The 17,949-nt window shown below is 37.9% G+C and overlaps 1 protein-coding gene across 2 annotated transcripts in view; it reads left to right on the top strand.

Annotated features, from left to right (window-relative positions):
- LOC124711315 (cation-independent mannose-6-phosphate receptor) overlaps positions 1-17,949 on the top strand; it is a 640,574-nt gene that overhangs the window by 94,858 nt on the left and 527,767 nt on the right. For both annotated transcript variants that reach the window (XM_047241343.1, XM_047241335.1), the window contains exons 7-9: positions 14,748-14,858; positions 16,350-16,501; positions 16,616-16,829. In XM_047241343.1, coding sequence (XP_047097299.1) covers positions 14,748-14,858; positions 16,350-16,501; positions 16,616-16,829 — 477 coding nt within the window. The remainder of the gene's footprint in view (positions 1-14,747; positions 14,859-16,349; positions 16,502-16,615; positions 16,830-17,949) is intronic.

Genomic DNA, 17,949 nt, shown 5'->3' on the forward strand with positions numbered 1-17,949 from the left:
CACTGTCCGAATGTTCAACTGCTCTTCCAAATCCTTTGCTGTCTCTGACAGAATTACAATGTCATCGGCGAACCTCAAAGTTTTTATTTCTTCTCCATGGATTTTAATACCTATTCCGAATTTTTCTTTTGTTTCCTTCACTGCTTGCTCAATATACAGATTGAATAACATCGGGGAGCGGCTACAACCCTGTCTTACTCCCTTCCCAACCACTGCTTCCCTTTCACGTCCCTCGACTCTTATAACTGCCATCTGGTTTCTATACAAATTGTAAATAGCCTTTCGCTCCCTGTATTTTACCCCTGCCACCTTTAGAATTTGAAAGAGAGTATTCCAGTCAACATTGTCAAAAGCTTTCTCTAAGTCTACAAATGCTAGAAACGTAGGTTTGCCTTTCCTTAATCTAGCTTCTAAGATAAGTCGTAGGGTCAGTATTGCCTCACGTGTTCCAATATTTCTACGGAATCCAAACTGATCTTCCCCGAGGACGGCTTCTACCAGTTTTTCCATTCGTCTGTAAAGAATTCGCATTAGTATTTTGCAGCTGTGACTTATTAAACTGATAGTTCGGTAATTTTCACATCTGTCAGCACCTGCTCTCTTTGGGATAGGAATTATTATATTCTTCTTGAAGTCTGAGGGTATTTTGCCTGTGTCATACATCTTGCTCACCAGATGGTAGAGTTTTGTCAGGACTGGCTCTCCCAAGGCCGTCAGTAGTTCTAATGGAATGTTGTCTACTCCCGAGGCCTTGTTTCGACTCGGGTCTTTCAGTGCTCTGTCAAACTCTTCACGCAGTATCGTATCTCCCATTTCATCTTCATCTACATCCTCTTCCATTTCCATAATATTGTCCTCAAGTACATCACCCTTGTATAGACCCTCTATATACTCCTTCCACCTTTCTGCTTCCCCTTCTTTGTTTAGTACTGGGTTTCCATCTGAGCTCTTGATATTCATACAAGTGGTTCTCTTTTCTCCAAAGGTCTCTTAAATTTTCCTCTAGGCAGTATCTATCTTACCCCTAGTGAGATAAGCCTCTACATCCTTACATTTGTCCTCTAGCCATCCCTGCTTAGCCATTTTGCACTTCCTGTTGATCTCATTTTTGAGACGTTTGTATTCCTTTTTGCCTGCTTCATTTACTGCATTTTTATATTTTCTCCTTTCATCAATTAAATTCAATATTTCTTCTGTTACCCAAGGATTTCTACTAGCCCTCGTCTTTATACCTACTTGATCCTCCGCTGCCTTCACTACTTCATCTCTCAAAGCTACCCATTCTCCTTATACTGTATTTCTTTCCCCCATTCCTGTCAATTGTTCCCTTATGCTCTCCCTGAAACTCTGTACAACCTCTGGTTCTTTCAGTTTATCCCGGTCCCATCTCCTTAAATTCCCACCTTTTTGCAGTTTCTTCAGTTTTAATCTACAGGTCATAACCAATAGATTGTGGTCAGAGTCCACATCTGCCCCTGGAAATGTCTTACAATTTAAAACCTGGTTCCTAAATCTCTGTCTTACCATTATATAATCTATCTGATACCTTTTAGTATCTCCAGGGTTCTTCCATGTATACAACCTTCTGTTATGATTCTTAGACCAAGTATTAGCTATGTTTAAGTTATGCTCTGCGCAGAATTCTACCAGGCGGCTTTCTCTTTCATTTTTTAGCCCCAATCCATATTCACCTACTATGTTTCCTTCTCTCCCTTTTCCTACTGATGAATTCCAGTCACCCATGACTATTAAATTTTCGTCTCCCTTCACTACCTGAATAATTTCTTTTATCTCATCATACATTTCATCAATTTCTTCGTTATCTGCAGAGCTAGTTGGCATATAAACTTTTACTACTGTAGTAGGTGTGGGCTTCGTGTCTATCATGGCCACAATAATGCGTTCACTATGCTGTTTGTAGTAGCTTACCCGTACACCTATTTTTTTATTCATTATTAAACCCACTCCTTCATTAACCCTATTTGATTTTGTACTTATAACCCTGTATTCACCTGACCAGACGTCTTGTTCCTCCTGCCACCGAACTTCACTAATTCCCACTATATCTAACTTTAACCTATCCATTTCCCTTTTTAAATTTTCTAACCTACCTGCCCGATTAAGGGATCTGACATTCCACGCTCCGATCCGTAGAACGCCAATTTTCTTTCTCCTGATAACGACGTCCTCCTGAGTAGTCCCCGCCCGGAGATCCGAATGGAGGACTATTTTACCTCCGGAATATTTTACGCAAGAGGACGCCATCGTCATTTAATCAGACAGTAAAGCTGCATGCCCTCGGGAAAAATTATGGCTGTAGTTTCCCCTTGCTTTCAGCCGTTCGCAGTACCAGAACAGCAAGCCCATTTTGGTTAATGTTACAAGGCCAGAGCAGTCAATCATCCAGACTGTTGCCCCTGCAACTACTGAAAAGGCTGCTGCCCCTCTTCAGGAACCACACGTTTGTCTGGCCTCTCAACAGATACCCCTCCGTTGTGGTTGCACCTACGGTACGGCTATCTGTATCGTTGAGGCACGCAAGCCTCCCCACGAACAGCAAGGTCCATGGTTCATGGGGGGGGATGCAGACTGTAACAACACAAAAAGCAAGAAAGTGTTACCCCCACAGAATGACCTAATACACAAGTAAAAATACACTGAGTTGAAAAACCACACTAACAAACTTGAAAACATACCCTGCTCAAGAAATGAACTAATACTCATTGAAACACCAGAACAGGCTTGAAGATCAAAACACTAAACCTATTACCTCGTGACCAATGTAATATGGCGGACAAGAAGAGAAGACAACAGTCCTGTAGGCACTAACGCACATGAACACATGAGAATCAGACTCTTTGCCAATGTAATGTTATTTACCGAATAGTGTACCGTATTTACTCAAATCTAAGCCGCACCTGAAAAATGAGACTCGAAATAAAGGGAAAAAAAATTTCCCGAATCTAAGCCGCACCTGAAATTTGAGAATTGAAGTTCAAGGGGAGAGAAAAGTTTTGAGCCGCACCTCCAAATCGAAACAAAGTTGGTCCATTGTAATATGAGAGACAATTTAGGTCGAATGAATGACGATACAGCTACAGTAGTTTGGTTCGAGTCGTAAACTTAGCAGTTAAACTTTACCAGGTAGCCATTGCTGTGCATCAGGCGCTCCGTCCATGTTTATACGGGTACCCTTCCTTTTTCACGTGCTTCGTCTGGTTTGAATCGATTGCTTATTTTGCTTTGATCTGATAAGTGCCGTTTGCTTTGATATAGGTGTTTATGTCACTCTAAACTGAAAATGCATTACTGTACTGTGTCATGCATTGTTTGCCGCATTCTGATAGTGCGTGTTTACGGCCTGTTGCCGCTCGCAGCATGGCTTGCTTTTGTGCATGCTACCGCCGCTTACAATTAAAAAAAAAGAGGGAGGAATCGTCTCATTAGCGAAACAATGGCAAGAGACTGCTATTTGTTGTTACTCACACTGCTGCTTTCTTTGACAATGATCAACAAGAACCAAATAATAGACTGCGTGTATAGAACATGTTCTGAACGAGAGTTAGGTGAAAATTTTTCTCCATTTGAGAACCTTTGCGGCCGCTTCTTTAGTACATCAAATTCTGCACAGAAATTAGTCATCTTAGATTTAAAAATCTAGTCAATTGCCGTGCTTCATTTCTGACTGTATCACTATTAGGCATAAGAATAATACGTATATAAACATGACATGATACGTATATTCTTCCGCGTTTGCTGTTGTCTCACCCTAGTTTCGTAGTTTATTAGGCAGATGGGATTTAAATGAGATAGCAGCAAACACGAAAGAATACATGGCAAAATGTTTATATTCGTATTATTCTTATGGTGAAGAGAATACTGCATGTGATTCACATTTCAACAGGTTCCTATTACCAACCATCTCTTCTCACAGGTAGGAAAAAATTCAGAACATAGAGTTGGCCATATTGACTAACATCCCAAACAGTCTTGGCAGTCAAATTTTCGGAGTACATTGAAATTCTGCTACATTCGAAGATGAACAATACGGAATTTGTATTTACTTCGTTGGATAATGTATGGAAATGCAGTAGTTGAAACTCCGGCGGAGAAAAAAAAGCTCGTCTTCTACCGTTTTTTAAAAATTTATTTACTGATGCAGAGGTTTTGGCGCCAGTATTTATCTTTGTGTCTACAAAGCATGCCTATGTAGCGCTACATATATTCGACGGCAGAAGTTAGTTGTGGCGGCACCTACCAACATTTTTCAGAACTTCTGCGTGCATTGCACTCGATTCTAAGCCGCAGGCGTTTTTTTTTTAATTACAAAAACCAGAAAAAAAGTGCGGCTTAGTTTCGAGTAAATACGGTAACTGGTTGTAGTGAAGTTCACTCTTCAAACTAACAACTGTTTATTATAAGAACCAAACTAAATACAACTTCTGAGAATAATGTTCACGCAACTTGAGAACAGCATTGTCTTGAGCAGGGAAGATCAATGATGACACAGTCCAATGAGGCTGCAAACATGTAGCCAGTCTGCTGATGAGCAGCGGTGCTGTGACGACACGGTCCTACAAGACTAGGAGCTTTTAGGCAGTCAGTTGCTAATGTCAAAGTCCTTCATGGCTGAGAGCTCATAGGCGGTCATCTGGTGAGCAGCAAGGTGCCATATCGACACGGTCCCACAAGATGATGAGTTTGTGGCCAGTCACAACGAATACTGCAAAATGGTGCCCTTGGGATGGAAGTGCAGTGCTGGACGTGGCTCATAGTGAGATGACACCTTGGCAGACAGCGGCAGGCAGGGCCTGTAGCAGAGACCCGTAGTGCAGACTTGAGGTGGCTGCTGTTGATCACTCAAAGTTCGGGACATAACTGGTCTTCAAGGGTTGCAGCACCGACCTAAGTAGCCACCTACAGAAGGACACAGTGCGCAGTATCATGTGAGAATATGACTGCTTGGACGTAAATCAGTGCCCCTGACTGCTGTGCTGTGTTTTTGTGACTTGTACGCCACATAGTGGATAGGCTGTTGCTCCAGATGCTGTGACGGCTGCTGAAGGCTTGAGTGTACACAGTACCTTGCCTCTTCTGTTTGCAAACAACCTCCTGGGTGAGGCAGGGGCCGTACCTAACCAGCAATAAATACATGTAATTGCAATGGCCAAAATATGCAGGGGACGTCCCAGCATGCACCACAAGAAGAATCTTCAGTTCTTGAATTTCAACAAATGGCAGCTTCTTTAACACATCTGCACAGAATGCAGAAGCCTTTCTTTAGTTATAGCCAAGGAGGAAAGATTTACATGGAAATTACTTTGCTGTGTTGTATTGTGGTTGTGTAATAGAAACCCATTTTTGACCTTGAAACAAAATTCATAAGCAATAGACATACTGGGAAGTGCATATGAGAATTGCACGGGTGTAGGAGAATTTGGAGGAGCTCTGTAAGATGTTGTATTATTCACATTGTGCAAGTGTAGCGTACACCATGGAGAACTGTTTTGTGTATTCTTGAACTCCAGCTTAGCCTTCATAATTTTCCTATTCTGCAGTCTTACTTTCAGCATGTGAGCTATTTTCCTGCTTTCTGAGGTTGATACTTGACCATTTACTTTTTCATTTCCACAGTATAATCCTGTCGGCTGGGTAAATGTTGACTATTACTTCCCAGTACGTATTTTCCTTTATGTGTTTCATCAACAAAAATATTGGGTTTTATAAAAGAAATAGTGAATACCGTGGATATGATACTAGGAGAAAGCACGATTTACATGGTGATTGTATAAACCTGGCTATGGTGCAAAAGGGTGTTGTACAGTTACCTGGTGCAAAAGCTTTTAATGCTCTCCCTTCAGATATTAAAAGCAAATTTGACAAAGATTCCTCTTTTGGGAAGCATTTGAAGCAATTTCTACCGGATTGGTCATTTTACAGTTTGGAAGAGTTTTTAGCAACAATGAAAAAACCTAATAGATCTATGGACCAGAAATTTTGAGTGTGATATACCATAGTGTAAGTTTGGACAATGATGTGGGTACCGTACTCATGTAAATATTCATAGTTATTTTCGCTTTAATTCTATACATATAGATTGTTTACTGACACACTCTATATCCTTGTGAGTTTGTCACAGTTGGATCGATGGAGTAAGAAATAATTGAATAACAGACATTTTCAGTATGGAGCTATTCAGATGTAGGTTTTCTGCTGTTCCTTAATTGCTGTGGTTTCTTAGTTGCTTAAAATTTACGGCTGTATGGTTACTTTTAGTAGGAGTCATCTAATTCAGCCTCCAATCTTGTCCATTCTGGGCTTGTGTTCTCAATTCTAATAGCCTCATCACTGGCAGTCTTATTCTTTGTACCACAAAAGATTTCTGGCTTTGTCAGTGTGGTCTGTACATTATACATACCTTTTCGTAGGTGCCTGTTTTACATTTTAGAAGATGTAAACTAAGCATGTCTTTTTGGATGCTGCAACAGCACCTGTGTTTCCGGAACAGATTGTGACAGTGGGTTCCACTTGTATATGCAAGCTGCAAAATTCTTCTTAAGGTACTTTGTTTGCACAAACATGTTTCAGCACATTTGTGGGTTATTTTATTGAAATCTTAATAACTAGGTTGTGAGGCTTTGCATGACCTCCATCAACTACTGATCTGGTAGCTTGTCATAGTTTGTGTTTTCATACATTCCAGCTAGCATACATTTTTCTCATGAAGATAGATGCCTAAAAGCATATTATTATTATTTAAAGTAACAGTATTCAGAAGTATAAACACTGAACTTCAAAACAAAATGTTTATATGTATGTTGTACATGTATCCTCTGGGCAGCCATTAACTAAAAGTAATTTTCCTAAAGGTAAAATTTTGTTGCTTGCAGTGAAAAATTCCTGCTTAATCAAAAACTTGTGAGGAGACTGGGCAAAAGCCTTGAAGTTGGAAAATAGTGCAATCAATTACTTTTATTCTAAAGTAATATACTCTTCTGCTTCTCTACCATTTCTGTTTTATTAAATAAATTCATGGGATCACATCAAGGCCACCAAACCACTTGGTAGTTACATAAGACTAAGAAATAATGTGTGTGTTCCTGTCAACACTAATTGTGTATCAGATACGTGAAACTGACTTATTCCACATTATTTTGATAAATGAATTGTTTGGATGATTTATTTAATTTGTAACTTACTAAGTAACTAACATGTACAAAACATTCTGAAGCAAATACATAGAAAATGGAAAACATGAAAGATTATGGCTTAGTTAGCAATGCCCTCGTCTTGTGTAAGAGAGATCGTTTGCCAATCTTTTATTTCAGTTTCGTTTTTGTAACAAAAGTCATTCTTCTCTGTTAAATGATATTTGTCGAGAAGGTGGTGGTTATAGAAAATTGCCTGAGGAATGTGTTTTTACTAGTAGTTGCAAAGGACAATAACTCAGTTTTCATAAAGGTAGAAAGACCTCTTTGACACACATTGTACATGTTCAGTTGATTTTATTTCATCTTCCTATACTTCTCCTTCTCCTTCACCTGCATTTGCCTTCAGATCAAATGAGAATGAAGCCACAATTCCAGGATCAAAAGTATCAGACTTGGATGGAAACATTGTTTGCACCTACCTTACTGATTTTCAGATCAATGTTTCAATAATTTATCTGTGAATAGGAAATCGGGATGAGATGCTTTAATTCATTCTGATGACAGAAGCTAGGCTCATGCGTATATTTGAGCAAGAAAAATTCATACTCTTAAAAGCTCTTCTCCCGATTAGATAACTGAAATGGATGTTGAAAAAGATATTAAAACTGTTCTTATCATCTGCCTTGTATGATTTACAGCTTCTGGAGGTGAAATTATATCTTGTTCTTATGAAAGCCTTCTGTTAACTCCAGAAGCTGTCTGTAATCATCTCATTGATGAGTAAGTAGAGTGGACAGCATGAGGCACTTCATTGCTTCAATATATGTAAATCATAACTAACTAATCCAAAAATATGATGATGATGGCAAGAGATTCACGACAGGTTATTATTATTATTATTATTATTATTATTATTATTATTAATCTTATTCCCCCCGTCCCCAAATCCGTCTTTGACATGTAATTGATTTGTGTTGCTTGCTGTCATATCATAGCAAACTGCCTGAATTTTTTTGGTTATACCCATTTCAGTATTTGATAAACAGTTATGGATGGCTTCCTGTTCTGCTAAATATGTTGAGATTTAGGGACTCCCAGCAAATGCTCCCTGATTTGCAATGTGGCTATTACTGACAGTCTAATAATATTTTCAACACCTGTGACTGCTGGGAGCAGCTTTCTATCTCAGTGTAAGCCTAAGATTGTTATTGAAGTTAAATTGTGACTTTTTTCTGTGGGTCTTGTTTCTTTAATTTTTTTATGAACCTTTGTAAAGAAATACAGCTTATTACAAGGTTTTCTCTATTGTGTCTGCAAACTTATACTGCCAGCATTAATACATAATCCCCATTTCTATCACTGAACTTGCACCTATCAACAATGTGAGAGAGACTGACCAGAAAAAAAGTGCTATGTGCATCAACGTACTGGAACAGCTATTATTGCTGCTGCTATGGTTATTGTTATTGCTGAGCTTTGCCAGATGGTGGCAAACTCCTTTTCGCTGTTAGTTGCCAACATTACTACTCTCACTGGTTGATGTTGGATTGATCTTTTTTGATCCACCATGCTGGTGAGTGGCAAAACATGAAGGCATGTTGTCCTTTTTAATGTTGAAGCATTAGGAAATCTTTTCTTATTTTTTTTGCGTGATCCAAAACATATTCACATGGCCTGTCAGAGAGATTATTCACCATTTGCACAAAAGAGGTATCTTTTTTTTTCATTTTTTATTGTCTGCAATTCTAATCAAACATGTCTGTAAATCTTTCCAATTGTCATAGAATAAAAATAAATTATCAGTGACATAGCAAGACTTCTAATAGGAAGTTGTACATGTTTACCAAAAAATTGAAACTTTTTCATTCACTAATGCTGCACTTTCCTATGTTGCAAGGCTTGTAACTTTTTGATTATAGAAAAAAATGTTTGAAACCTGCAGGTTTGAAGCTAGTTTGGCTCCAATTACTTAATTGGAAATGTAGCTTACAAGACATATCAGATTTATTTTCTGCTTGTAATATGTAATTTTACATACTTTGCCGATATCAACAAAGTACAAATTACAGCATTATTTGTGTACACAGACAGTTTTCATCCAATGTTGTTCAATTATCTAATGCAAGCTGTAGGACAGTAATTAATTCCTTTATGAATAGTAGGATCTTATGTAATTTACTATTATACTTATTTCTAGGACAGCATTGTTGCTTACATTATTATTTATTTTAAATCCAAATTTCATGAGCATTTATGGATAAGCCACTGCTTAAGTCACTTGGTAAATTTATTTCCTTACTACATCTTGAGATCATTTGGAAGAAAATTATGAAAAATCAGCTTGACATGAACTTTTCACTGCTAACATTAATGTTCTGTTAACCATGTGAAAGTCTGTTTCATGCCTTGTATCATGATTGTGAATCTGCATGATCCTATTGGTGACCTTAGTGTCTATTTTTCACTAGCATAATGGTCTCTACCATATACACTGCATAAACTGAGAAAATATTAAAGCAAGTAAATAGTCTTTTACAAGATGTTCCTTTTTTCTCTGACCTGCATGCATACATACATACGTACATACATACACATACATACATACATAATCCGCAAGCCACTGTATAATGCCTGATAGAGGGTACCTTGTACTTCTACTAGTCATTTCCTTTCATGTCCCATTCAAAAATACAGCAAGGGAAAAACGAGTGTCTGTCTGCCTCCATGTGACCTCTAATATCTCTTATCTTACCTTCATGGGTGTTGGGCAAAATGTGTGTTGGCATGCTGTAGGATCCTTCTGCAGTCAGTTTCAGCTGGGTGTATATGCCCAGGAAGAACCAGGAAATGTGGCAAAAACAAGGGAATTTTTTCATCTGGGAAAACCCTGGGAATTTTTTAGAATTCCAAGAATTTTCATTGTTTGGTTTTCAGTTAGAATTTTGTAATTTTCACTCGTAAGACCTACTACTGTAATACTGCTACTGCAGGGTAATACTGCAGCAATAAAACATAAACTTGAGAATAGTACCAAAATAAAACTTTGTTGCAAAGGATATGTTTTATTTATAGCACCTAAACATAGTCCACACACAAGTTTTCAAATGTGTCAGAGGATTTAAGCCAAAGACTATATAAAATATAGTAACAGCAGACTGGTTTTAATAAGTGTGACATTGCAACTGTTGACATTTTTAACAGGCCACGGGAAAATTTTGGGAATGGTGGTTTGAGAAGCATTACTTTCAAAGTATATTTCCTTTTACACTAGATGAGTTGTGTTACGTGTGAGAATGTGTAATGAATTTCTTGCATCACAGAGCATTTGACTCTTATTTAACATTTCACACTTTGAGGACCAAGCATTTAGAAAAATTTTGGCCCCAGAAGACCAGACATTTGTGCCATTATTTAAAATTTTGGAACTTCCTGGCAGATTAAAACTGTGTGCCCGACCGAGACTCGAACTCGGGACCTTTGCCTTTCGCGGGCAAGTGCTCTACCATCTGAGCTACCGAAGAACGACTCACGCCCGGTACTCACAGCTTTACTTCTGCCAGTACCTCGTCTCCTACCTTCCAAACTTTGGTAGAGCACTTGCCCGCGAAAGGCAAAGGTCCCGAGTTCGAGTCTCGGTCGGGCACACAGTTTTAATCTGCCAGGAAGTTTCATATCAGCGCACACTCCACTGCAGAGTGAAAATCTCATTCTGGATTTAAAATTTTACTGGCACTTTGTGTATTTGTTTATGATATATCAGCATAACACAAGCTAAAAAGACCAAGCTTCAAGGTTAGTTTTTTATATTTATTTTAGTTCTTTCATAGATTACCAATTATGCAGTAATGATGCAATTTCACACTTAACTGGCTTTTCTGTAGAAAAGTTAAAGTGCTTGGTGGAATGTGTATTCAGCCAAGTAACCCTTGAATTGTGTGGTGCACAGCAGTGAAATTTGTAATTGGGCTTTTCAGAAATATTCAGCTGCCGCAATTTAAGCTGTGCCTCCTGCCTCTCCTGCTCCCCCTATCACCCCCCTCCCCACCCCCACCCCTCCACCCCCCCTCCCCCCCACACACACTATTCTCATCAATGTTATAATTATTTCATAATTGCTTTCTACCTCTGCTTATATATACTGCAAACTGCCATGAGGTATATGGCGGTGGATGCATCCCATTGTACCTGTTTTTAGGGTTTCTTCTTGTTCCGTTCATGTATAATTGTTCAGAAGCCTCTGTGCATGCAGTAATTATTCTAATTCTATTCTCATTGTTCAGTGTTAGTGATATGTGGGGGATTGTAGTATATTTGTAGAGCCACCAAGTAAAACCAGTTCTTGAAACTTCGTCAATAGACTTTCTTGGGATAATTTACATCTATCATAGAGAGTCTTCCAGTTCAGTTCCTTCAGTATCTCTGTGATGCTCTCCTATGGATTAAACAAACCTTTGACCATTCGTGCTTCCCTTCTGTGTATAAATTTGCTGTCCCATTTGTCCTATTTGGTACGGGTCCCACACACTTGCACAATACTCTAGGATGGGTCACACGAGTGATGTGTAAGCTATCTCCTTTGTATACTGATTGCAGTTCACCAATATTTTACCAATAAACTGAAGTCTACCACCTAGTTTACACACGACTGAGCCTATGTGACCATTCCATTTCATGTCACTACAGATTGTTACACTCAGGTATTTATATGAGTTGACTGAGTCCAACAGTGACTCATTGATATTATAGTCAAGGGATGCTATATTCTTATTGTTTTGTGTGTGTGTGTGTGTGTGTGTGTGTGTGTTTTGTGAAGTGCACAGTTTTACATAAGCAAGTTGCAAATCTTTGCACCACTTTGAATTCTTATCAAGGTTTGACTGAGTATTTATGCAGCTTCTTTCAGTACTTCATTGTTGATAACTGCATCATTTGCAAAAAGCCTGATATACTATTAATGTTGTCTGCAAGGTCGTTAATATACAACATGTACAGGAAGGGTTCCAACACACTTCCCTAGGGTACTCCCGAATTTACTTCAACATCTAATGATGACACTCTATCCAAGGTAATGTGCTGTGTCCTTCCAACCAAAAAGTCCTCAATCCGGCCACATATTTCACTTGACACTGCATATAATCAAACTTTTGACAATAAGTGTAAATGTGGTACTGAGTCAGATGCTTTTCGGAAGTAAAAAAATACTGCAGCAATCAAGTTGAAATACGGAAATCTATCTTCAGATCAAGGCAATCAGCCTTGATCTAAAGCTGGTTGCCTTGATCTAAAGCTCTCAGTAAGTCAAAAAGTGTAAGTTGGTTTTCACATGATTGATGTTCTCGGTATCCATGCTGATTGGTATTGAGGAGGTCATTTGTTCGAGATAATTAAGACAGTGGTTTTGTGGATCACTTTTGCTACCCTCCAGTAGACTGGTTTCTGTGTGTGTGTGTGTGTGTGTGTGTGTGTGTGTGTGTGTGTGTGTGTGTGTGCCCCGGGCAATCCGGGAAATAACCAGGAATTTTTTCATTATGGCGTAAACCAAAAAAAGGTTGGAATTTTCAGAACTCCGGGAATTTGTCGTGTTCTAGTTTCAGTTAAGTTTTTGTAGTTTTGGCTGGTATGAATTTATACTCTAATAAAGAATTTTGCTTCCATATGCTACTACAGAATAGTATTTCAGCAATAAAACATAAATGAGAGAAATCACCAAAGTAAAACTTAACAATATTTTGAAAAGAATAGTCGCTACTCACCATTTAATGTAGATGCTGAACTGCAGCTAGGCACAACAAAAAGACTCTCAGAAAGTGAGCTTTCGGCCAACTAGTCCTTCATCAGAAATAGATAACATACATGGATGTATGTAAGCGCGTGCCACCCCCACCCACACGTGTGTGTGTGTGTGTGTGTGTGTGTGTGTGTGTGTGTGTTTTGTTGTTGTTGTTTTTTTTTTTTATATAAAACTTAAGTTACAAAGAAAATGTTCCATTTACAACAACAAAACACAGTGCCCACACAAAAGACAAAAGTTTGCCGACAGCCAAATTTTTCAAAGGCTTTAGGACAAAGGCTGTGCAATACTTTTAACAACAAACTGATTTAAATGAGCATGACATCGCAACTGTTTAATTCCTGACAGGTGGCAGGAAAATATTACTTTTGAAGTAAATTTCCTTTTTTGCAAGATGAGCTATGTTCCATGTCAGAATGTTCAATGAATTTCTTAAATCACATAGCATGTGACACTCATTGGAAACTTAACAGTTTAAGGAGCAGCCACTTAGCAAAATTTCTGATCCATAAGACCAGACATTTACATCATTATTTATGCTTTTACTGGCACATTTGTGTTTGATATGTCTTAAAGGGTAACACGTGCAAAAAGGACTCAATATTATATGTGAAAGCTTAGCTTTTCTTGTAGCTAGACCCTATGTATACTAATTGAAACCATTACCTTTTCCTTAGACCCTATGTATACTAATTGAAACCATTACCTTTTCCTATTTGTGTGTTCGCGGTGCTTAACAGTGATGTTGCTGTTGACTGACTGCATCACGTCTTGTTCTTGAAATATCGGCTGTCATTGGCTGGTGAGATCATGTGATGTGAGCTGTGACTGGCTGTCAAAAATTCATTGCTATCTCATTTTCAAAGCTGCCGAAACTAATGTGCTGTGTTTGGTGGAATTCGTATTTATACTTTCATAATATGAAAAATGCAGTGTACATGTTGCTGCGCATTGAAGAACTTGCGAAAATGTGACTTGGTTGAGAAACACTGCAGCATTCTCCATACAACTTGATTTTTTTGCCATGTATTTTTCACACCTAGGTAATGTGAAAAGATATGTGTGGATGTCGCTTTCATTTGGTGGAGCAAGTCCAAGAGTGGGTGCGGTTGTGGATCCATCAGCAGCCAACCCTGTTCCACGAAACAGGAATTGATTGTCTCATCCATAAGTGGTGATTACTTTTGAATGGAACAATTCAATGGTTCCATTACAGTGGGGTTTTCATTTGACTGGCTCTGATAAGATTGTGGTTGGGAAAAGACTATACATAATGTCTGTTCAAATTTTTATCTGTTGTGTAATGTAATTAAATTTAATAATAGTTTATGAAGCTCTCTGACAAATAAAAACTATGTACCGAACGAAGACACAGACTTGAACTCTGACATTCTGCAGGCAGTAATTCTCAATCCGAAACAGAGTTCATCTGTCAGACAGTTTCATACCTGCACACCTTTGTTGCAGAGTGAGAAAAAATCATTCTATAACTCACTGACGATTATGCATGTCAGTTTTTCCCTCCTACCAACCTCTTTTTTTCAGTTAAGTTGTAGAACCTTTGGAAATTTTATTACTACAAAGATATTTGTGCCAGTTGCAAATTATTGATAAGAAAGCGCATCATCAAATTTGCGATTTATTTTGAATTTAATACAATTTTTTAGTCACTACATAAGACCACATAGTTCATGAATTTCATAAAACTGTTACTGCAGATGTATCTGTGTCTATTACCTCTGGAGTTCACTGATATTGTTTGTTTGCATTTTCTCATTGACCATGGCTGAATGCGAAAAAATTAGATGGACCTGTGGGAGTATGCCAGACTACTGATGCTGGGACAGCCATAAATCTAGGCATGGTAATAAAAGGACCTGAAGTTACAAATGGTATGTTGCAGATAAGTTATTCTGGTAAGTACAAATAGTAATGGACAGATAACCTAATTAGACCTTTACAGAAAGTTTTAGTTTAGTGTGGGAGTGGTTGTTGACCAGTGCAGTTACTGCTGTTTAAATGTTGCAAAATTCACTTGAATTTAGTGCCAGAGGATTATCATATTTACTCAGCTGGTTGGAGCACAAGGGGCAGTCGCAAAGTGATGTCCTTATATTTTATTTTGTTTCAGATTGTTGTTATTTGGCAAATTTTTCTTTGGTTCAAATGTGTAACCTCCAGTTTGAAAAGATTCCACTGCAGATTTTCAGTTTGTAAACAGTTGGCACTGAAGATATATTGATGCCTTTTTTTATAATTTTCACTCTTTTTCAACTTCATAGTTCCTTCACAAATAATTTCAATGTTCCAGTACAGAATCAGTATTCAATAGCTGTATAGCATTCAGTACACTCCAAACAAGGACACTAGAAGGTGAACTCACTCTTAAGTTAAGTTGGATGCAGATTTATTCAGTGTAAAATAAAAGTACCAACTACGGTAGACACACTGCATGATTTAATATAATGCTTATCGGACACAAGTGATACTGCAGGAGAAACAGCCAAAGTTATTCTTAAAAGACTGTAGAAAAGCCATTTTACTACACGCATTTCCACGTGGGTGGGTGCCAAGTTAGTATTATGCACCCTACATATAGCTACTCGCTCTAAGGAAGGAAATCGACATAAATCCACACATACACATTAATAAAGGGAATAAACAAAATAACGATCTCATTTGTCTGCTTATTTGTGTCATCAGGCCCTGCACGTCATAGTAGACACTGATGTACATATTAGACAGTGGGCAGTGATTCTTGAATGCTGAAGGCGAAACTACAATTCACATGCACGAAAAGTTGAACTATGTTTTTGGGATATTAACTGTATAGTAGTACAGTTGAAATTGCGGGGTGGATGCTGTTGGTCAATCGAAAACAAAACCACTGCAGGGACTTCATGAAACACCCAACACATCAGTGGCATTGTTTGTGCCATTTAATGAGTAACAATAATTTTGTATAATGGCAGACAAAATTTGGTGCAATGTAATTTGTATTAATAAGAAACTGTTCACTCAAAGATCTGAGTACTTCAAATGTTACTTAGCAGGAAGTAGGGTACAAGAAAACAGTAGCTGCTGACTTCTTGTGCTACTTTAAAATAGGTGGAAAGAATTCTCAATCCAGATTGTGACAAGGGGTAAGAAATAGGTTAGATTTTCTGTGCATGAATAGTGCTGTGATCTGTCACAAATAATTATGTACTTCCTCAATGAAGTTTATTAACATTGTCACTCTTTGAAAGGTGAAATGTACTATCCTGAGATCCTCTTCGCTTTCTTCATTAGAGTCAGAGCCACATCTGAAAGTGGCTCTGTCAACCACCAACATTACCAAGTCACAAGATTTTGCACTATCATATTATTTTATATTGTCATGTTTAATTACTGAATTTAATTTTTAGGGGGATCATTATGTCCAAATGGTGAAGGACGGTATCGAACTATAATTAAATTTCAGTGTACAAATACCAAAGGAGCACCAATATTTGAGAGCCAGTCAGCTGATTGTGTGACCTCGTTTATTTGGCCAACCAACATTGCTTGCCCTATGAAGGTAGTGTTCCTGCTTTGATTTACAGAAGTTTTACATTCATTCTTTTTGATTTATCTTTTAGTTCGATATATTTCTTTCTTCCATCTGTACTGAGGTTATTCTTCTGTTTTGTAGGTTGCGAAAGGAGAAAATTGTATGGTGGTGGAACCAATTTATAGCCATCAGTTTGATATGACAAGCTTGCATAACAGTAAAGCTGACTATGTTGTGCAAACTGAAGTGGGAAGTTTCCGCATCAACTTGTGCGGATCTCTAGTTGCACCATGTGATAACAAGGAAAATATCAGTGTATGTTTGGAAAAGGAAGACAAACAGCAGATAGCTGTTGGTGAGTATGATTTTGATTAACTGCATTTTTAATATCTCTCATCCACCATTTCATGCACATACAAAGCAAAATCACATAAAATTGAGTTTATAAATTTCCTCAAGGTTTCAATGTAAGTGCCTGTAAATCAGCATTCTGATCTCTAATTTAAATGTTAATTGCATTGAAGAGCAATCCTACATTTTCCCCCCAAATTGAAGGATATGAAAGATTCATGAGAGACTGATGAGAAATATTTTGGTGATATAGAATCTCCGTGCCCATCTCCTCCTTCAGTATATGTTCCATACAATATGAGACGTACATCTACATCAGCGATAGCTACCAGAATGTGTATCACACCTTCTTGACCGATAGGCACCGCCTCTGCTCACAACACAAGATTTCCAGATCTTTAAGATTTCATCCTATCAACAATTCATAGGCAGCATTCGGCAGGCTTACTCACTTTGAAACTGGTGTATGTTGACTTTATAACAAACTTTTTAATTCCTGACATATTCAGGACAGAGATAAGTGATCTAATATTATATAAGTTTTAAAAAATGTAATAAAATCTTTTAATGTCAAGATTGCAAGTAAATAACATTATGCAGCCATCTTTAGAGATCGACTGAAACTAGTCACCATATAATAATATTTTCTTGTGATCCTGACATTAAAAGGTTTTATTAATTTTATTAAACATTTTATATATTATTAGATCACTTGTCTCCATCCTGAATAAGTCAGGAATTAACAATGTTATAACAAAGGCACTATACATTGATTTCAAAGTGAGTAAGCCTACTGAACGCTGCCTCTCAGTGGCTGATAGGATGGAACTCCTGTGTTGTGAGCAGAGGAGGTACCTTTCTGTCAAGAACGTGTGAAAGCATTCTGGTAGCTAACACTGACCTAGATGTACTTCTTGTGTTACGTACCACAAAAATTTCTACAGCTCTTTGGCAGTAAATTTATGGGGCGGAGTAATTATTAAATGTAATCTAGATTCATGTTATCTGACTAGAAAGTGGTTTTATCTTCACACTCCTCTATTTTGCAAGGAACATTTTAAAAATTACTAGAGGGTGTGCTGTACAAACTGTGAATGTATAATACAGGATATAATGCCACTATG

The sequence above is a fragment of the Schistocerca piceifrons genome, chromosome 1 (assembly GCF_021461385.2).
Source record: "Schistocerca piceifrons isolate TAMUIC-IGC-003096 chromosome 1, iqSchPice1.1, whole genome shotgun sequence".
Classification (NCBI taxonomy): Eukaryota; Metazoa; Arthropoda; class Insecta; order Orthoptera; family Acrididae; genus Schistocerca; species Schistocerca piceifrons.